Genomic DNA, 20,807 nt, shown 5'->3' on the forward strand with positions numbered 1-20,807 from the left:
TGCGGGAGCCAGGCCAGAAGAAGCTCTTCCTTTTGCCCAATGCTGGACAAATTTGTAATGTTAATTGCTCTCGAGTGGAGTCGAGTCGAGTAGAGTCGAGTCGAGTCGAGAGAACTTTACAGATTTGCATGCGAAGATCGCGTCAGGTATATTTCGGGTTCGACTGGTATTTATTTATTATTTTATTCCTTCTTTTTTTTGTTCTTGCGTTCTGGCGTTCGTTGGGAGAGCCAGAGCCCAGAGCCCAGAGCCCAGAGCAGCGGTTCGTTGCCTCATTCATCGGCGTCGTCTGAGTGTCTGGGGACGACGATGGGCATTATGCCATAGCCCTGGAGAGGCAGAAGATGCCCTGGCAGAAGACGAGCGAGTTCAAAGACACAACGGTACATTCAACCTGGAGGAGAGGAGCGACAAGGCCACGCCAACGAGTGTCTCCACGCTCCACACCCACGTGTGTCCAGCCGGAGAGTCGTTGACCATTCGAGTTGATTGAACTGGAAACCAGAGAAATATCACAATAAGAACAGTTGCTGTGCCTGTTGCTGTTTCTGTTGCTGTTGCTGCCTGCCCCAACAAACGGCAAATTGCAGCTTCCAAGGCAGAGGGAGCGGCACAGGCAGAGGCAGAGGCAGAGGGTGAGGGCGAGGGAACGAGAACTATGGGCTCGATTTGCAATTCAGCAGTAGAACAATGGCTCAAGCATCCGCATCGGTGGCAACGGCGGCATCGGTGGCAACGGTGGCATCGGTGGCGGGCAGCGCCGAGCTGATCGTCTTCCCGTAACAATTTCCCTTCTGCTTTATGCAGTATGCACGGCATTAACGGATTCCTGCCCCGACAGATCCAACAGATCGGACAAATCGGACAGATCGGACATCTGGCCGACCGGTGGGGTGGGCACTGAACTGCTCCTCGCTTTGGCGAGAAAAGCGAGCAACACAAATGTAGGTGGTATGCATTTTAATATAGTGAAAGTGCAAGAACCACGAAACAGCCGTTCATTGTGCTACAATGGAGTCGGATCGGAATCGGCAGCGGCAACGTCAGCGGCAGCGGCAGCGGACCCCCGCACCGCCCCAACATTTGAGCTGCATAAGAAAATTTCCACATTTCATTCTGTTGTCTATATCTGCACCCAAGTACACAAACATACGTATATATCTGGTGCGGGTATATCTTGCATCTGACGGGGTCTTATCTAAGCATTTTCCGATTTTCTGCAGACACGAAATTTGTCAAAACAAAATTCGATTTGAATTTGTCAAGGCATACTCCCGCGGCACCGGTATTGTGCCTGCCACCCCCCACCATATTATGTAAGTTTAATTAGCATAAATGTGATTGATCCCCCCACGGTCGGAGCAAGTTTTCTGGTATTATTTGATTTTTATTGATCTTTTTCGAATGAAATGCAAAAAAATTCAATTGCACTTTTGCCGTTTTTGTTTTTTGTTTCTGTTTCTGTCTGGTTTTCTGCTGTTATGAATGCTGAATGGAACTAAGCCCGACCATCAAAGACTGCACTCAATGGTCTAGGCTCTAGAGACCAAAAGCCTACCCTACCCGACCCGGCCCTACCCTGCCTCAAGAGGCGGCCATTTTTGGAGATTCGAATTCTAGTAGCTACCAATTTTAATCACAATTAAGTCCCGGCATGGTAAGAATGTATTCCTGTTCTAACAAATATATCCATCATATGATCTTTGATCACTTTTTGGCCTGATGGGTAGTGCCCAGGTCCATAGCTCTCTGCACAACTCTTGCACAGATCCATCCATCTATTGTTTGCATTTCCATAGCCATGTCATGCACATATTTAATAGCTTTTGTGCAGTAGGATATGACAAAATATGCAGATAGCCTCGGATGGCCGAAAATCTTCCAAGACCGCGACGCAGGTGAAATTTGCATGGTTATACGAGTGGCCAGCTGTAACTGTGGATTACACAGTATTTTCTACTTCGAATGAGGTCAAAGCGCACTGGACACACGAGCTGGCTTCCTAGATTCGAGCAAGGAATCCCCCAATTGGTATTCCAACTGCATTTTATGCTAAATTAAGAATAAATTAGGCCTTAGAAAATATTTAATGATAGTTAAATTTTGATCTCTGATCTGATTTGGTAATGAGTTAAGGGTCCTTGGAAAGGTTCGCATAATAGAATAAATATGAATCGAATATTGGGCTGCCTCTCTTTGAATATCTGATTCTTTCTGTCCCCAACTTGGAACATCTTCTCGATATCTTCCTTATCGATATTCGCAGTATCTTACGAAGGCCGAACCACATCGAATTACTTATTTTTTTGCCACATAATTACACGCACGCGTCCCGGGTCCTTGGCTCTAAGCGCCAGTTGGGGCCACGTCCACGTCCACGTCTTCTTCCCTCCGGATCAGGGCATCTCGCATCTCGTTCGCCCCGCTTAACATGCTGCATTCGTGTGCGCTGCTCATTGATCGAAATTGAATTGGACATAAATAAAACAAGATCAATCAATTGATTTATTTTGACATGTTGCAAGAGCGCAGCACAGCACAGCACTCGCTTCAACTTCAACTTCGCCTGCGACTCCAACTTCAGCTCCAGCTCCGACTCCAGTCTCAGCTCCAGCGGTGGCCGGTGGTTAACTTGAGCAGCGGCGTGGCCGGTTTGGTTAACTGTCCCATTGGCCTCCTACTCCTTGGGCCTCGGCTTCGGAGCGCAGTGGGTCTCATTTGCTTTGTCGCTGGGGAGATTTGTTTCGTCTCCGTCTGTCCCGTCTTGCCGTCTTGCCGTCTGGCCGTCTTGCCGTCCCGCTGCTTGCATTTGCAACTTTTGGCATTGTTGTGGCAGCTTTGGAGCTGTGTCTGGGTTTGATTTTATTGCTTGTTCTGCCTCCGTTTTCGGGCTCGTTTGGTTAATTTGTCGCTCCGTGGTGGGGTCTTTCCGCCCGCCTGCCCCCGCCGCTTGCCTGATTAATTTTTATATGCGCCTCTGCTGTGTCCCCCGAGTTGGCATTGGATTCTAATGAGGATTTCTGATGAGGCCGTTACCGGTAACAGGTTTGTTTTCCCCCAACATTTTCTGATGAATCGCCCAGATTGGGATCACGCATAGCCATAACCCCCAAGGAAGGGAAGGGGGGCGATGGGAGGTGCAAGCACTCAAACATTCGGGCGATCGGAAACACAGATACTAAATACATATATCAGAGTAACTTACTATAGTTCTCCCCAAAGCTGGCACGCTGGAATGTAATGAGGATTTCTGATGAGGCCATTGATGGTAGCAGGTTTCCCACAAATGGATTACGAGGCGATTGGGTGGCATTGTAGTTCTTTTAGCTAGATTTACTCGAATATTAGTCTAACATTTATCTTTCCTGCACGTTCGCGTAATGCGGCAGCGCCCCTCGGCAGGGCAGGGCGGCAGGAGGGCTGCTGCGACACTTGATGGTGCCACCTGCCATCAGTTTCCAATAGCAAAGAAATATCATACGGATAATGATGTGTATAAGAATTTACATACGATATTCCTAACACCTAATAATGTCTGAAAGTGGATCCAAAATACCTGCACTGACGCTATGAAAGGTGCCTAAGGCAAAGCCAATCCCCTATCCCTGGGATCCATGCATAATGCATGGCACTCACACATGCATCCCAGGCGGAGAAAGAGCGAACCCAGCGACGACCTTAATTGCCTCGCATGTTCTGCCACCCACACCCACACCCACATGAATGAGCAACTGGAGATTGAAAATAGTTTTCTCCAATCCAATCCGAACCGCGAAGCCCGAACCCAGCCTCTGTTCAGCCATCAGCCATCAGCCAATTGAAAGTCCGGTGGAGACTCCGCATCGAGCTGTGGATCGGCTGAGATTAATTGTCAGCTTTCAATGTGTTCGAGTATAGACACTCGCATGAGTGTTTTTCAGCTTTGTGCAACTGTTTAGGCATTTCCCCATTTCCCATCACGTGTCACAATTAAAGTGCGGGAAAGTGCGGGAAAGTGCCTGGGAAGTGGAAGGTGAAGGGCTGCCTGATCCGACTGCCTGTAGGCTGACTCTCTGACGATCCTGGCCGCATTCGAACTTCCGTTGAGCGGAGGAAAACTGATTTACAGAACCGACTGGGATGGCGCTGGGAGAAAGTGCATTAATTTCGGGTTTCTCTTCTTGAAAAATGATAAATTAGCTTAGAAAAGTCACGAGTGCCAGGGCGTGAGTGTGAGTGTGAGTGTGAGTGCGAGTACTCGCTCCTCGAAGAGTGGGCTATGCGTGTCCCCGTGTCTGTGTGTGTATGTGTGTGTGTGTGGGGACTTGATTAATGCACTTGCACAGGCCAGGCTCTCCGACTCTCCGTGGAGCTCCGGGGCACGCCTTGACAGCCCACGGCCGACTCTAATAAAGTAATTTACCTCACTAAATAGTTGCCGGCAACCGGCAACCGGCAGCCGGCAGCCAATTTTAAACCCTCCCGAGGAGCGGCCAGGAGTACGGGTCTGGGCCTGGATTTGGGGGCAGCCTTTAACAAGATATTGTCTCTCTGTCCGTTGCGAAATTAGCATTTTAATTGAAATGTCACGCCAAATGCTCGCCAAGTGCCACAGCCAGGTTTTGGTCGTATTTGATTTTCCAGACACGACACGCACTTTTTCATGCCGAATAAATACTCGCGAATTGATGTTTTCATTTGCCGTTTTTCGGCTGATAAATGGCACCTTGCAATTGCCAAATTTGCCCAATAACTTGCCCCAAGTTGTAATTGCAACTGCCACTGCAACGGCAACGGCAACTCCTGGCTATGCCTATTTAACGCAATTTATTTTTGGCCTTTCGAATTTGATGAATGTCGAGCATGTCAGAGAGTGCCGAATGAGAGGCAAGTTGACAGGAAATTGAGTTGTCTGGAGTAAACCAAGATAGCCAATCGTTAGAGGAAAATATATATGGAAATTGAATTGGAAATTGCCCAGAGGAGTACGATTATATCTATAGAATATTCATAGTATATATAGATTTACATATACTTGTGACAATTAATACAAATTCACGATAATCCAAGAAGGGATGGCAGAAGGGGAAGTTTGGGGGTACGTTTTTCCCGTATAAGTCTCACTGGAAGAGCGACAGGGTAAATATGCCTTTTCATGAATAATTCTGACCTGATCCCAATCGGATTCAATAACCTGGTGTATACGATCTTTCTTTATGAAAGTCTGCCCAAAAAACCTACCCGATCTGGCTCTTATAGTCTCTGATCTGCCAATCTGCCTGATCTTAGGGCTCTTCGAGTCGAAGAACAGATAGACTTAGCTGTGTGGACAGTTCTTTTGATGCAGATCAAGAATATATGTAGGCCGTCTAACCCGGGAATTATAGTGACCAATATCGGTGCGTGGGTGAACTGTCTATGTATAAAAACACAAGCCCGGCGATTTGATATAACTCTTCTTTTTTATTAGCTGCGCGTCTGTCCCTCACAATCGCCATTTAAAAAAGTGCCCTTACTCTATTATCGATGTTTCTTATCCGATATCTCACTATTGGTATTTCCCGCCGAGTGTATCGATGGTGCGGTAAATACCAATGCGCGCTGTATGCTATTTTAAATACTAGTTGAATGCCTCACTAATTATTACCTTGCTACATATATATACTTAATGGCTGAGAAATGTTTCCTTCTGGCTGTTACGTGCATTAAGCCGACTTTACAGGGAGTATCCCTGAACCAGCGAGTACTCTCTCCTACTAGTCCTCCAAACAAGACCAATTGGAATATTCCCAATTGGGAACGGAACCATCTTTCATCCTGTGCATCCACCTATGGCGCAGACACACGATCCGTGGTGATTAGGACTTTCCCAGGGCCGTCAGTGTGTTGAAAACGAATGCCAATTGATTGGATATTTCATAAATAAGAAGCACATCCCCGAAAACTCAATAGGGGAAAGTCGGATTCGGGCGAAAGGTGACAGTCCTGAGAAGCAAATTTGAAAGCCACCTCCCCCTCGCGCCTTGCCTTGGCAGCGCCGTTCGTGCATCTCTAATCACTTTCTAGCTACCGCGGATGCTGCGACTGCTTCCAGTGGATGGTGGATGGCGCTTTCCCCTGCACCGTCGCGACGCCAGCCACCGCATGTGGCTGCCATAATTATTATTTATAAATAATACAATGCTCACGTGTTGAGGCTAAATCTCTTCCCCCTCCGACACATGAGTTATGATCGGTGCCCCTACGACTCCATTGGAGCTCCATGGAGCTCCGGCAATGTCTGTTTTAATTCCTGCTCCATCGTGTATTCCGCCGTGTTCGGCTACTGCGGTGTTAATAAATTTGAGCGTTTTGTGCATAAATTATTCCGATTGCATATTAATTTTGGGGTTAGCCCTGGAGAGGGTGGTGCCTTCGGTAGCGGCGATAGGGTTTAGGTTACCTCTCGGCTTCTGCCATGTAATGACATTATTTATGGAGTTACACGTGTTTTGATGGCACCCTGGGGGCCAGGCACCGATACACGAGGGTTCCAATGGAAGTGGAACAAGTTTCCAAGAGACAGAGAGATTGAGTTCAAGAAAGCGTATCGAAATGCAATATCGGACATTCCTGTAAGTGATTGAATATCCTCCAGACGCCCTCGCAGGTTGCCTATAAATCAAAACCAAATTCGAGTTCTGGAAATGCATATTCTGTAGATCTCTGGATGTAATACCTAATCGATTTGATGCGCCGAACGTTTCGAAATGACTTATGGCGTGCGTGTGGCACTCTTCCATTATCCCGAAGAGACGTATTCTTTTCCCATTCTGGACAGATCAAACCAGTTTCATTAGCATTTCACAGCAAGATTTCTCCCCGAGCTGGGGCCCTGCTTGTTACATCAACAACTGTTGCAGGTGAGTCGGTATGCCGGGGGTCCCATACGGTCATTGTTTACAAAGAAAACCAAAAATATGATACCAAAAGGTACGACTTTTGTTTCTATTGTCTGGCTTTGTGGGTGAAAGTACCCCCGTACCCACAGCAGCGGCCTTATACACTGCGAGAAGTGACTTCTGCTGCATTAGATAATGTATCACCGATTGGGCTGTGGGTTTCTTGCAGTGCCTTCGAGCCAGTGCCATTATTAACTCATTGACTAGGCTCCAGCTCCGGCTCCAGCTCCAGCTCCGGTTCCAGGGGGAAAATGTGTTAATTTGCCGGGCAAAACAATTGGCAAATTACATCATCGCAGACGCAAATAGGCTGCCAGTCCCAGGTCCCGGGTCTGCCTCATTTGAATGCCTCCAAATGGCCACGGAGACTTCCGCCAAAAAGTTCCATTGTGGAGCGCCTCCCCCCGCCCGCCCGCTCCCAGTGCGTTTTGGTGCAACTTTATTTCAATTGCGAAATTTGTACAATTGTGGATACAACAAGCCACCAAAAAGCTCTGGCAACAACCACTCATGTCCATATATGCGTTATATGTAGCGGGTACAACGCATTTGTGGCCAATTCTCCGATTCCAATTCCCATTCGGTATTTATAGCTTGACATTTGCGCCAACATGGAGCTCTGTTCCCCTCCCCCACCCCTTTGCCATTTCTAGTTAACATGTGTTTAGCTGCACCTGCAACCTGCACCTTCCATACCCAGGCGGAGGCGCAGGCCCCCGCCGAAAATTTACAATGGCAGCCATTTTTGGTTGCAGCCACAAAAACAAAGATGAAGATGTCGTTGGGGCATCGGCTGTGGCTTTAGCTTTGGCTGAAAGTGAAATGTTCAACATTACATTTTGTGGCTCCTCAATTGGTTACAGGAGATGGACACAGACACAAACACACAGATGAGGAGCTATCGAGGTCAACTGGTCGTCGGTCATTCGTTGGGTTCTCGGAAGAGTGGGCTACAACATTGTACGGAGCACCGAGAACAGTTCGAGTTGCCCGGCCGTAAAGCACCAAACGACCTGCCACAGACACAAGCTACAAGGTTCGCTTTGGTTGTGCTACACGAGCCGAACGATGAAATACCCTTTCTTAATCAAACAGGAAGCTCTGCTTTTGGCCCAAAGCTGCGTCTGGGAATGGAGAAGTACCCTAAGGAAGGACTGGAATTAAATCCTTGAGATTTACCATCTACCACTATATTAACCAAGAACAACCAAGTACTTCCCCTTTAAAAAATTCAAAGTACCCCACTCCCAGTGCCACCCAAAAGAGCGACACGCACCATTTCAAAGTTCAAAAGGAAACACGCTGCACGAAGTCTTCGAAAAAAGTAAATTTCATTTTACAAGCGTACAAATTAAAAATGCCCAAAGTCTGCGCTTTAATTAGTCAAACTCGCGCCAAAGCCACAAAAGCCACAAAAGACACAGAAGCGGCGGCGCGGCATTGGCGACGCACGAACCGCCAGAAAAAAAGGCTGACAATCAGGGGCGGGATCGGGAACGGGAATGGGAACGGGATCGGAGTGGGGCTCCGAGTCAGAGTCAGAGTCAGGGCTGCGACACACGGCGACACTTCTTGGCCACTTCTTGGCACCGACGACTTCCGCTGCAGTGGAAATCTTGGCCATTGGCCATTGGCCAACCAAAGCTGAAACGACACTTGTCAACGGTTTTTAGTCTAATTTTTTAGTGGCCAAGTTTTGGAAATTAAATTGTTTGCCGGCGAGATTTATGTGTCAGGTTTTAGGAGCTTGGAGCCGGGCCTTGCCGCGTCTGTGGCACTTGCCCTGCCACACTTGGGGCCATATGGCAGGCCGCTAGTGTCCGCTACGTTTTTACAACTAAATTTCCAAATAAACTCGCTTTTTACGACTCGGGCAGCCCAGAGCGATCTCAATCATATTTCCCAGTAACTTGTAAATGCAGTAACAAGTGGATACCCCCGTTCAGGGCGGTTCAGAGATACTCGCAGAAGCTACTGGAGGAGGCAGCTCTCCAGCAGTTTTTGAACTTTTCTGATGACTTTTCAAATGCTGGTTTATGGCTCTGCTCTGCTTCTATGAATTCTCGTTTTGCCTCTTTCTCTTTCGGTTTCTTGGGCCGAAAAAATGAGATATTATAGCGTTCGTTTAAATTAATTGCCCCAGATGCCAGTCCCGATACCCGAGATACGTGACGAGAACAGGAGAGCACGCAAACGGGCGTACAGGAGCCCAGGCCTGGGTTTTGTTTTCAGTTTTTTGATGGAAAAGATGGTGGAGATAGCTCCACTCTCTGCTCCCTGCATGGAGATTGCGGTGGAATCTTGAATGGCTTACTGGGAAGAGTACAAACGAGGATGAGAGCGGAATCTTCGTGGACTGGCGCCAAATGCGTGGTGGGGGGGGAATCTACTGAGCTCTGAATGAGTTTAGGAGATTACAAATTGTATTTATCAAATGGAAATCACTTCAAGATTTCTTGGAAATAAAACGAAGGATTGAATATGTCGAACTAGGGGTAGTAGCTAACTAATTAATTTCTCTAATTCAATGTCCTTCAGGGGAGATCCAAGGCCTCCAAAAATTTACAAAATGTACCTTGAAATTTTAGAGTTTTTATTTAGAATTTATTCTCTATGTGAAGAACAGGGAACCAACCTGTAATTTCTCATTCCCATTCCCATCCCCCTTCCATCCCGTGCAATCCACACCAGAATCCATTCAACAGTTAGCTCAACAGCACCGCAAACAGCCTCTGAGTCTGTGAGAGGTATGAGGTATCGCCTCTGTCATTGAAAGGTGTTCCCCGAATTCCGGTAGCTACCTGTTGGCCGAAACTCAAGCACTTGTTGTGTGGGCGTTGGCCGAACAATTTCCAAATGAATCTGCGACAGACACTTGCAGGGAGGGAGAGTCACGGTGAGATGGAGCCAGTTCACACGCACTTCTGGGAGCGACAAAAATTCCACAATCTCTCGCTCGGCTTTGTTTTGGCAAACAAATAATTACCCGTGCAACGGATCGGCGGCATTCAGGCCCGAACAGGTACTGTGGAAAAGGAAAAGTATAGCTGATCCGTACTATAATTCTATTGATTTGCCATTTGAGCAGAGACGCAGAGAAGCGGAGAAAGCCTATTGCTATTGTGTGGGTCTCTGTGTGTGGCCCAAGTGCGAATTGAAATTTCGGCTTAATTTCTTTCGGCGGGAAAGCGGCTAAAATCCGATTCCAGAGCCATTGTTCCCGCCCATATGGGGGTCAAGTGTGCGGCAAGTTCGTTGCTTAAGTCTTGCCTTTCATGATTATTATTTTCATGATTGCTGTTTGCACGAGTATCTTTTTGTTCTGCTGTCGGCGGCTCATGTCAGCGAATTTGTTAAACAAACTGAGATGAAATTTCATTTTTAGCAAAGGCTTTCTGGCCCTTTCTGCGGCCCCGTTTAATTAGTGAAAATATGGATGCCGCACAATTAAGGAGATGCTTTGCCGCGAGTCGCCGGCGATTAAATCCGGAGTCCAGATCGCCTGCCCAGACAGGCAGAAGGAGATGATCTCGTTGTTAAACTGCTAACTCATAATGCGAACGAGAGAGCCTGGCCCAGACGCGATCTGGCCCTGCTCCATGTCATTTAGTGCTTATCGTGTCCGCGACTCTCGGACGTGTCGGCCAGACGACGGACCTACCCTGTAAGTGAAACCCGAGGAAACCCAGACCCAAACGCCATATACCCATAATGTAAATGCAACGTGAAGAAATCAAAATTGTGTGTTGTTGTTGTTGTTGTTTTGTTTTTTGTGTCTTGTCATGCCCCGAATGGTCTTGCGACTCCCCCGAAAGTGACATACTCACTCGGTCCGGATTTTTGATTATTTTCAGTGTTTTCTCATCTTCCATCTCCCATCTCTCCTTTCTCCGTGGCCGTGTCTCTGCTGCTTCCTCTATACCCGTCTCTTATTGCTGCCGAAGCTGAAGCTGAAGCTGAAGTGTCGTGCGACAAGTGCCGCAATTGAGTCGCTTGCCTCTCGGTACTTGTCAACAGTGCCTGTGCCAGTGCCCCCTCCTGGAGACATGCTCGATGGTGCTGGACATGCCTGTCACCTGGTTGGAGCATTGTCTGTACGTCGAACAGGTGAAGTTTGCTTTGTGTTTGTCTGTTTGCCTGTTGTTTTGGCAGTGAAATCGAGCAAAGCAAGATTTTTGGTTTTTGGTTTGGTTTCTTTTTCTGTTTTGTGTATTTTTTGGGTCTCGTTGGATCTTGATCTCCTCCTCGGTGTCTGCCGTTGATTTATGGCCAACAATTTAAGCAATTTCATTTTATTTTATATTTCTCCTTGCTCTGACTCTGGCTGCTTAAATGTAATGTCAACTGTTTTGCATGTCATTTAAGCGGTAAGGGGGCTGTGATGGCTGGAAGGCTGGATGGCTGGAATGGGGAGAGATCATGGTGGCATGGACAATTGTTGTATCTGTCACTTGGCCACTGAGCTTCGAGTTGTATAGGAAGTGATTGGCCAGAAAAAAACAGAGTTTTTGCCTAGAGAAAGTGAAAGAAGATTTGAGGGAATTCTGTCAGAAATGGAGAGGGGGCTATCGGAGGTGTTGGCTCCTAGTATTTTCGGGTAGCACCCCCTGCCCATTCCATTTCCGAAACAAAAACAGAACAATAAAACGTCGCTTTTTGCATTTTTCGCTTGATTTGTGCTCTCGAAGAAATGAAGAAATAAAAGCCCCCAAAAATATCACGAACTGAAAATGCGTGGGAATATATTTTTTGCGTGCCGCTTAAAAATCGTAGCTATAGCAAAACCCCTGAAACGGAAAGACGGATCGACGGATAGAGGAATCGTAAACCAGCGGAGAGGAAAAAACTAATCGCACAAATATAAATATGACAATAAAAAAGTGCTTAGTGGCTGGAGCGGACCGTTTTGCCGATTCGGGCAACGGTAATAAATTATCGAGAAACACGAAATGCCCGCTCCACCGACCCAGTTGTGGTCTATTAAAAACACAAACAAAAATTTTCAAAAATTTGCCCCAGAGATTAGCATCGAGAGCCGAAAAACGAAATTGGCCTTTGCGGCGGAGGAGGGGAGCTGGGACGGGGCTGAGGGGGGAGTTGGGAGTTGGCATGAAACAGGTTCTCACGCCGACCAGCCTCAAAGGGAGTACGGGCAGGACCACCTCATCTGCAGGAAGCGTAGCTGAAATTTCAGCTCTAGAGCCCCAGCCCCAGCCACAGCCACAGCTCCTTTCTACCTGTTTCGTACTGCCTGAGAAGCCAGCCTCTTGCTTCCAGTGCTGGGCTGCTTGCTGTGCGAGCAACAAGTGAATGACAGGATAATCGTCCTGTGTACCTGTTCGGTTTTGTTCAGGTTCCCCTTTGTTTCGCTTTTTTCCACCAATTTTTTGGCATGTGAACAGACTCGCATAAAATCTCTTAATGTTTGCATTCTTATGCGGCTGTCGTCTCGTTTGATGCGTGATCTTGTTGATTATGCTGATGCCTGGTCGGGTCGGATCGGGTCGGTTCTGTTCGGTTCGGTTCGGTTCGTGTCTGCTTTGCCCTTCCCTGCGATCGCATGGAATCGGAATTGAGATCGAGCGTTGCTCGCTGTCGCTATCGCTGTCTCTGTCCCGTTCTCAGGGCCCTCGCTGGCAGGTTCAATCGTCCATTCAGGTCCGCACATGTCCATGGACATGTAGTTTTTGTGTTCCACTTGCGAGTGTGAAATTTCTGCTTGTTTGGCATTCATGGAAATGGCCTATGCCTCGGAATTTGTGGGAACAAGTGCAGCAGCAGCATCAGCAACGGCAGCAGCAGAGGCAGCATCGACCACATTACGTGCTCGTTTTTTCGGCAAAGAAAGAACACCCGCAGGCGGGAGCGTGTGAAATTCAAGTTTTTGGGAACGATTCTTGCCTTTTTTTGCAAATTCTGTATTCAGTATTCAGTGTATGCGGAGTTTGTTGGTGGGAAAGACCTAAATGTTTACAATGTACGAGAGGATGTAGGACGTAGGGCCTAAAACGGCTTCATTATAAGCAGGAATAGTTCTGAGGACAACAGTTTTCTATGAATTGTCCGTCATGGATGGTCAGTGCTTGAATTAGTTCTAAAATAAACGAATATATTAACCTTCTTTTAATTTTTTACAAAAAATGCCTATATATTATTATATACAATATACACTATGGGCCAAGGCCCCTAACAACCCCCGTCTCACTTCCTTAAGCAACAACCCGATCACCCAAAACAGAGAGAGATATGTACATATGTATATAAATACTAAATAATACTAATAATAATAATAATAATAAATAATACTATATAATATTACTAAAATGTGAGTATTTATTTAATTGCAAAATGTCATTCATTAGAAAATTTTGCTGATTCGTGGAAATTAAAGAAATAAAGTTTAAAAAAAATTCCGAAGTTCAAGGAACAACTTTGTCTTGATAGATCTCCAGGTAAAGCCATTGTATGGACACATTTTTATATTTTGAACCCATCAATTTCTTACATATAACCACTGTAGATGTCGATTAAAAATTATGAAACAAAAAAAGGTATTTGGCATCTACACCACTAGGCCGCCAACCTAATTTCGATCACATGTAAAGTGCTTGCGGAATTCTTCACTTTGTCGCAATGTGTGATTTGTAGAAGAGAGTCCAGCAGCCTTCCTTAAGTTCTGAAGCCTCGCCGCAGCACCGATCGCGTTCCATTTAATTAAAATTCCAGCAACCTGCTCTCCAGTGCCGGCCCCAGAGCCGACCCGTTGCTATTGTCGCCGCTGAAGCTGACGCTGCCGCTGATTCTGCCCCTGATGCTGATGTGTGTTTATGTGCCCTAAAGTGCTGTCACCTCAGTCCCGCACGCATCTTGATTTATGCGCTGGCAGCGAGAAAATTAAATAATAAAAATGAAAAACTGTAACAAAATGCTGAAGCCTTGCATCGGATTCGGAGCTCACCGGCCGCCGCGCATGCGCAATAAATTCGGTTTTTATGACACCTGACAAAATACGCAGCAGCAACTGCGGCACCAACAGCAGCAGCAGCAGCAGCAGCAGGAGAAGGGGAAGGGGAAGGAGTTGCATATGGAGTTACAGCCTGGAGATGGAGATGGAAGCGGTTGCTTCAGTGGAAAATTGTTTAATGACTAATGGCAGAGACGGCAGAGGCTGCTGCGGATACCGCGGATGCCGCCGAGCTTCGTTTATTGCCCTGTGTCTATTGAAGATTAATTTCATTTACACAACTTCATCGCCTCGACGCGGTCTTCGCAGGCACAGGCCCAGGCCCAGGCCTGGCTTAACACTTTGTTGTCCGCCTGGTTGCGTTTTGGAGTTAATAAAGTCATAAATTGTGTTACCCTGGGCCGCTTCCAGCTCTAATGCGCCACGCAGCAGTTGGAGGAGCCGCAGCCCAAAGCCTGTACCGTCTGTAGCGTCTGTAGCGGCACCAATCGTTACGTGTCCATGTGTTTTTATTGCTTCTTTTGTGAGTGCCCACTGGTGTCGGCTCCGAGCGGCGGACGAGAGGTGGCAGCATCTGTTGCGGATTAGAAACGGAGCTGCGCTGCCAGCTATGGGGCAAGAGGAACTAAATTGATTTTATATACCCGACAATTTACAATTCATCAGCTTATGATCTATCTGTTCTGAGAAATCACCCATCTACGGAGGAGATGCTTACTTGTGTACAAATATTGAACAGACCGGGAAACCTAATCCTACTATTTTTTGCACTATCATTTGCATTCAATGCTCCGAAAAATTCTCATTGAAGTAAAGCCTTTAAATACATCTTTCAGAACTCAAACCCAGACACCAAGGTATGTATTATCTTCTGCAAGGTTACAATAGTCCAGAACACCGGGAATGAAGTCTAAATTATTACACATCTGAAGACTTTACAATTTTTCCTGAATTTTCGTATCCCTCGGAACTTGTAGACAGTCTCGAAATATTAGGGACTCAGAATTGTAGGCCACTATCACATGGACGGGACACGTGTAAACTGAAGCTCCCCAGGAGCCTGGCCTTCGACAATTGAGGTTACTGAAATGGTTAGACAAATAAAATAACATGTACATACGAGTATGCAAATACACGCCCGTAAGAGCGATTCAAGACGGCACTATGGGCTCCATCATCTGATGGGTTCCTTATCGGCAGGCAAACACGCGCAGCTCCAATCAATTCCGATTTCCCGGGTCCCCGGGTCCCCGATTCACCGGGCTGGTAAACAACGTCCGGGCTGGTCGGGGCTCAATTGGTGGCCGGGCGGTGTATTGGCACAGCTGCTACCTCAATGAAGAAGAGCCCTGGCTCGTCTTTTTTAATACAATGATGACGGGACACATATCCGTATAGAGAATAGCATGGCAGAACCGATCCCAACCGAACAGAACGGAACGTTATGCAAAAAAGGTGCAACACAATCTTCCTCGAGAGCCTCAGACGCATAAAAGCAACTCTTTGTGTGTTCCTGCTATACAAATATGATAATATGATAATATAGGAACCCTAACGGATAGCTGTCGAGTGTGTCGGGTGGCGTTGTATGTGCTGGAATTCGCCTTCCTGCCAGGGCCGCCGGGGCTGCCAGGTTCCTCTGCCCTCTGTTCAAATACACCTTGCATACGTGGCAAGTCGCCGCCTGCCTCCTTCCTGCTGGAAAACCGATCTACACTCAAGTGGCAGCGGCAAGTTTGGGGTGGTTTTTTCCTGGACTGTGTGTCGGGAGCGATGGGGGAGAACTTTTCCTGCCACCAGAGTACCTGTCAAGTTTACGCCTGACAGCGCACTCGCTCGATATTTTCCTGCAGCCGGCAGCTGTTCCCCGAGTCCTTGAAAAAGGGATATATGCCTGAGTTAATGTTGCAACATGTAACCTGTAGGGAGGGTGCTAGAATAGGGACAGGGATAGGGGTGGTTGAACAGCTTTGCGGCCTCCGACAGGTGGTGCCCCTGCCGATGGAACCCACTTGAAATTTGTTTAAGCATTAGGCACTTATCTAACAGTTATTTTGTCTATGAAGAGGTACAGTTTGTGTGGATATCGAAGATATAGGGGGCTCCTACACTAAACTCAAGCCTTATTCTACAAGATTAGATTAGGATCCATATCGTACACGTATAAGATCAAATGTGAACCCGAAAAGAGGTGTTCCGGGCAATCCATAGACAGAATATTCAAATATTCCAAGCCCCATTGCATTTTTAATCACTCTAGCTCCAGCTCCAGCTCCAACTCCAACTCCAACCCATTCGAAAGGCCAGTGCCCACAATTACATGGTAATGAATGCTACGACAAAGAGTTCCTAGCACGATCCTCCGGCATGTCTCGGCCTGGTACGTGAGCGGGCAGAGCTGGCGCACGGCTTCAATTGAAGTTCGATGAGATGTGTCGCCCTCGTGCGCTTTGATTTTATTGCCAGTACTTAGCATAATGAGTCGAGCTGATAGCATCACGTTTCCTATCCGAAACCAAAGACCGCGCTCGCACTGCGGCGCATGCGCAATGCCCAATGCGCATATGCTTCCTGTCTCGCCGGAAATTCCTTTGAGTACTCCGCTTTGTCGTCGCGACAGAGCGTCAGAGCAGCGCACACAAGTTCAAAGTGCATGTGGTGCATGGGTTTCCCTCGATCGGGGATGGGATCCATTGAAATGCCAAGTGCTGGCGGACAAAGGACTCAGCACACCACCTGTTTCCTTGGGCTTTGGTTGAGATTTATTGAAAGAGGAAGTTCATTGAACCCAAAATGGCTGCAATTGAATTGGGGTTCAGAATCCGCCCTAGTACTCGTAACTGGAATTGGCAACGATGAGCAACCTCGTCTGGGCATAGCGCTTGTCGTCTTTCAGGAACCGAATCACATCGGCCACGCAGATGTACTTCCAACGCTTAGCTGCTGGCCGCAGGGGCTGGGCCAGGGGCTGGGGCTGGGGCTGGGATCGCGGTTTCACTGCCACACTAGCGAGTGTCGAGTGTGCCTGGGGTGGGGCCTGGCGCATCCGCAGTCCGATGGCATCCAGGGCCGTGTTGTTGGTCGTCGTCAGGCGCCTGGCTATGCCCAGTCCGAAGTTCGTGGAGGGTACCACACGTTTGATCTGGTCGTCGTCATCCGACAGGCAATGCTCCTGCCGATCCCTCTCGTCGAGGCGTTCCATCTTGGCCTTCATATCGTAAACCAACTCGTAGCGAATATCCTCGTGGAGATGATAGGCAGAGCGGTGCTCGCACCGCTCTATGATCTCCTTCAAGGCGGTCTTCATGTATATCTTCAAGGCCTTCAGAAAGGTGTCCAGTAGGCCCTTGCTGTCCTCGAAGCTGAATCTCTGTCCCGGCTCTCCCCGCAGGGCCATGTGTTTCATCAGTATGGTCAGAATGCTGTTTCGTCGAAAGTACGCCTTAAGTTTGGGGTTCCCCTTCAGAGGTCCCGGTTTGCCTGGAGGAACTTTGTCCGGGCCCGCCGACATGCTCCAGAATCTAGAAATAAATTTGTTTAGTGTGCGGAACATCTCAAAGTTTTCTCATTTGTTTTGTTTTACTTATCAGAAACGCTTTCAGGAACCAATAACAAGAATCTTCAAGCTTCGAATCTGCAAAGAGAAAGGTGTCTATAAGTTCTTCAGAGCTATCCATCCGTCCAGGTGCTAGTTCTTGGCACGAGCCTGCTGCACCAGCGCCGGAAAAGGAGACATATGCCAGCATGATCCTTACCGGTCGAGTGCGTCCACCCCCTGACCGACCGCACATCTTCATACGGCCCACTGCCCTGACCTAGCACTTGTTCCTCTCCAGTGGCCACCCAGCCGAACCTGCCACACCCGGCAGACGGGCAACAGGAGAAGGACACGTTATGCAAAGTGCACAGGAATGCAAGTGAGCCTGGCCACCGGCCAGTCTCTGGCACGAGCAACTAATTATTCAAATGGAAAGAAAGGCTGTCTGATGGAATGCCCAGCCCTAGGATAACCACCCAGACACCGACCGGGGGTGAGCGGATATTAAACAGCGGCGCGCGACTGTCGCCCGTCGCCCGTCGCCCAACGCCTGTCTGTCCCGCACATTTCCGTGCACCACTGAACTCCGACTTCTGGCCCGACAGATCATGCCCAGCCTAGCATATCGTGGCCAAGACAGCCTCGGCCCTGGGCCCATGAGGATGAGGGTGCTTGGGCGCATACTAAATACACCACGCGCAGGCCAGGAGCAGAAGCCGCAGCCGCAGCCGAAGCAGGCAGGCGCGTGTTGTTTTGACGTGTTTGTAACCTGGCTAGAAATTTATTAGAAATTCTAGTCAAGGTGCTCGGCGACGGCTTTGGCTTTGTCTTTGTCTTTGTCTCTGCCTATGTCGTGTCTGAGGAACGGAACCCTTGCTCCCGAACAGGTTCATTACGCGTGCCGGCGACAGTCGACAGTCGACGGAGGCGTTGACCTAATTACCTGTTTATTTTTTAGTTTGTTAATTCCTCTACTTACCCTACGCCTGCCTGCCCATAGGGGTGCCGCCTGCTGCTGCTGCTGCTGCGGGTGTGTGTCCCTCGAGCACTTAGTTTGCCACAGATGCAAGGTGCAAGCTGCCAGGCCACAAAAATTCGAACTCTATTCTAATAGTGAAACTTCAGACGGTAAATCAATTGTGGTGTCACTTTGTCAATCGATATAAAACACTGATATATCGGCTACGGGGCATGTGCACTTTAATATCGAATAAATTATAGTTCAAGCTTTGAAAAACGTGTCCATAGATGCTTATAAAAATTAGTTCAAGCTTTGAAATGATGTCCATAGATGCCCTAAAAGGATAGATGTTTTCTATAGTTTTTCATTCAAGAACAGCGAACAGTGATCGCTTTGCAACACTGGCAGGTAATCTACACTATTATTGTGCGTTCTTTCAGCTGGGAAATGAGATCTGGGGATCTTAGAAGGAATTGTACTCCCACAGCTGTGTGATGCTCCGCCATGAATGTGCAGATGCGCTTCCCTGGTGGCACTCGCATCGTGTAATATGCCACCCAACAGTTAAAAATGCAGATTTCACCCATTCCAGCCGCACTTGCATAATCCACACATGGAGGCGAAGGCAGCGGCCCAGCTCCATCGGGCTCCCCACTCCGCCTGCCATTTCCATTTCCATTTGCAAGGAGCAGAGCCAGCCGGAGTCGGCCAGAGTCGGCCGCATAAACTAAGCTAACAATTCAACTAAAATGCCAACCAGATAATAAAACTCAAATCGATGAAGAAGTGGAAGCATTGGCCTTTGTGATCGACTGAGTGCGCAGTTTGTGGAAAGATGGAAAATGGAAATAAAACTGCGAACACGAAACTGACTGCCGGCCGGGCCGACAGCCGGAGCGCAGGGGCAAGAGCCACAGTCGGCACAGGCTGGCAGGCAGGCAGGCCATTCAAACGACCACCCACACATCTGGGCCAGAGACAGAGCCAGCGACAGGGCCAGAGTCAGAGCCAGAGCATCCTCGCCGCCTGCGCAGTGTCAAATAGACAAGAAAACCAACAGCGGACCAACAGGCAAACGGAGTGGCTGCGTGGAGCGCAGGCGTGTAAGGGACATCCAACGGACGGGACGGGATGGGGCGGGACGGGACGGATGCGGTGAGTCGGTGAGATGGAGGCATATTCCAGCGAATAAATATTATCATATGGAAATTTCCTTTCGGAGCAATTACGAATGCTGCCACAGCCAGGCGCAGCCCAGCGTTTTGTGGCAAGTGACCTGCGAGACGTCAAATGCAGCGCACAGGAAATCGAAGTCGCAACTCGACGGGTTTGGCGATGATGTAGCACCACCAGCACCGGCACGGCACCAGCTCTCCTCCCAGCCAGCCATTCATAGAGATCACAGCGTGTCGTAGCAGTCGTAGAAAGTTGTGGCACCGTGGAAACACAGCCCAAAGAGAGCCGCACAGCCCCTTCTCACATCTCAGGCGGTGTGTTCGTCGAAGGCAGTCACTACTGTATCGTATGGTGGCCAACAAGCTGTCGTTTGCTCTGCGTACCTGTTGGAGCTGCGTTTTCGGGGAGCAGCAAATGAAATTGCCAATTGTTGCGCTTCGGTGGCGGTGCCAGTTCCAGTGCCAGTGGCAGGCTACTGTTTGGCTTTTCGTTTTGTTGCTGCTGCCACACCACACACCTTGCAGCTGGAACGGAAGCGAGGCATCTTAGAGATCTGCGAGGCTCTGGTTGTTATTGTGTGTTGCCACTTTCAGCGCTGGCCTGCCTTTTTAAGCCATTTTAATATGAGCGTTGCACATCTTGTGGGTGTGGCTGATTGGGCAAGCCGGGGCAGAGCCAAGCGAAAAAAATGGATGAGAAGAGTCTCCGTCTGAGCCGGGCCAGGCCCGACCCGGCCCGATGATCAATCTTGGCCATGGCAACGTTTTACGATGATGATGATGACGGCGACGACGACGACGTGGACCGGTGATGGCTCTGATTGCAGCAGCCTCGCAGCCATTTGCCAGTTGCTACTGGTTTTCTCCGAAGCCGCACTTAAGTGGGCGTGGGCATTTGAAAATGTTAGCCCGATGCCGATCCGCAGGAAGCGATCTGTTTGGCCTATGGAAATGGCTAACAGCCAGCGAAATGTTTCAATTATTAGTATTTTAGACAGCAATTAATACGAAGAGTCAAAGGCATGAGGAGGAACACCTGCATGGTCTCCTTTTACGCCAGAATTGATCCCCAGACAGGCGGAAGTAGGTTGACACTCTTTCAAATGAGACACCTACACCTACACCTACAAGCCTGATTGTTGTTCTCACTCCTAATTTATTTGTACAGCATTCCGTTTCCGTTCCCAGAACTCCCGCAGATTGGCATTGTTCCAAGGGTCACAGGATCGAACCCTGTCTCGTCTTGCGC

At 48.4% G+C, this 20,807-nt stretch overlaps 1 protein-coding gene and 1 long non-coding RNA gene across 3 annotated transcripts; both read right to left on the reverse strand.

Annotated features, from left to right (window-relative positions):
• Window positions 1-945: 945 nt before the first annotated feature.
• On the reverse strand, window positions 946-1,273 carry LOC117184179 (uncharacterized). The gene is made up of 2 exons (XR_004469421.1): window positions 1,154-1,273; window positions 946-1,088 (listed from the first exon to the last, which is right to left on the reverse strand). It is a non-coding gene; the product is annotated as an uncharacterized lncRNA (long non-coding RNA).
• Window positions 1,274-16,623: 15,350 nt separating this feature from the next.
• On the reverse strand, window positions 16,624-18,553 carry nht (no hitter). Of its 2 annotated transcripts, none has more exons than XM_001355985.4 (3): window positions 18,402-18,553; window positions 17,468-17,518; window positions 16,624-17,405 (listed from the first exon to the last, which is right to left on the reverse strand). In XM_001355985.4, exon 3 carries the CDS (start codon window positions 17,393-17,395, stop codon window positions 16,712-16,714), a length of 684 nt encoding a protein of 227 aa, XP_001356021.4. In that variant the 5' UTR covers window positions 17,396-17,405; window positions 17,468-17,518; window positions 18,402-18,553; the 3' UTR covers window positions 16,624-16,711. The 2 variants fall into 2 exon arrangements, with proteins under 2 accessions (XP_001356021.4, XP_033236237.1); XM_033380346.1 differs by lacking the exon at window positions 18,402-18,553 and adding an exon at window positions 17,640-17,660.
• Between the last annotated feature and the right edge of the window lie 2,254 nt (window positions 18,554-20,807).

This window comes from Drosophila pseudoobscura, chromosome 4 (genome assembly GCF_009870125.1).
Source record: "Drosophila pseudoobscura strain MV-25-SWS-2005 chromosome 4, UCI_Dpse_MV25, whole genome shotgun sequence".
Taxonomy (NCBI): Eukaryota; Metazoa; Arthropoda; class Insecta; order Diptera; family Drosophilidae; genus Drosophila; species Drosophila pseudoobscura.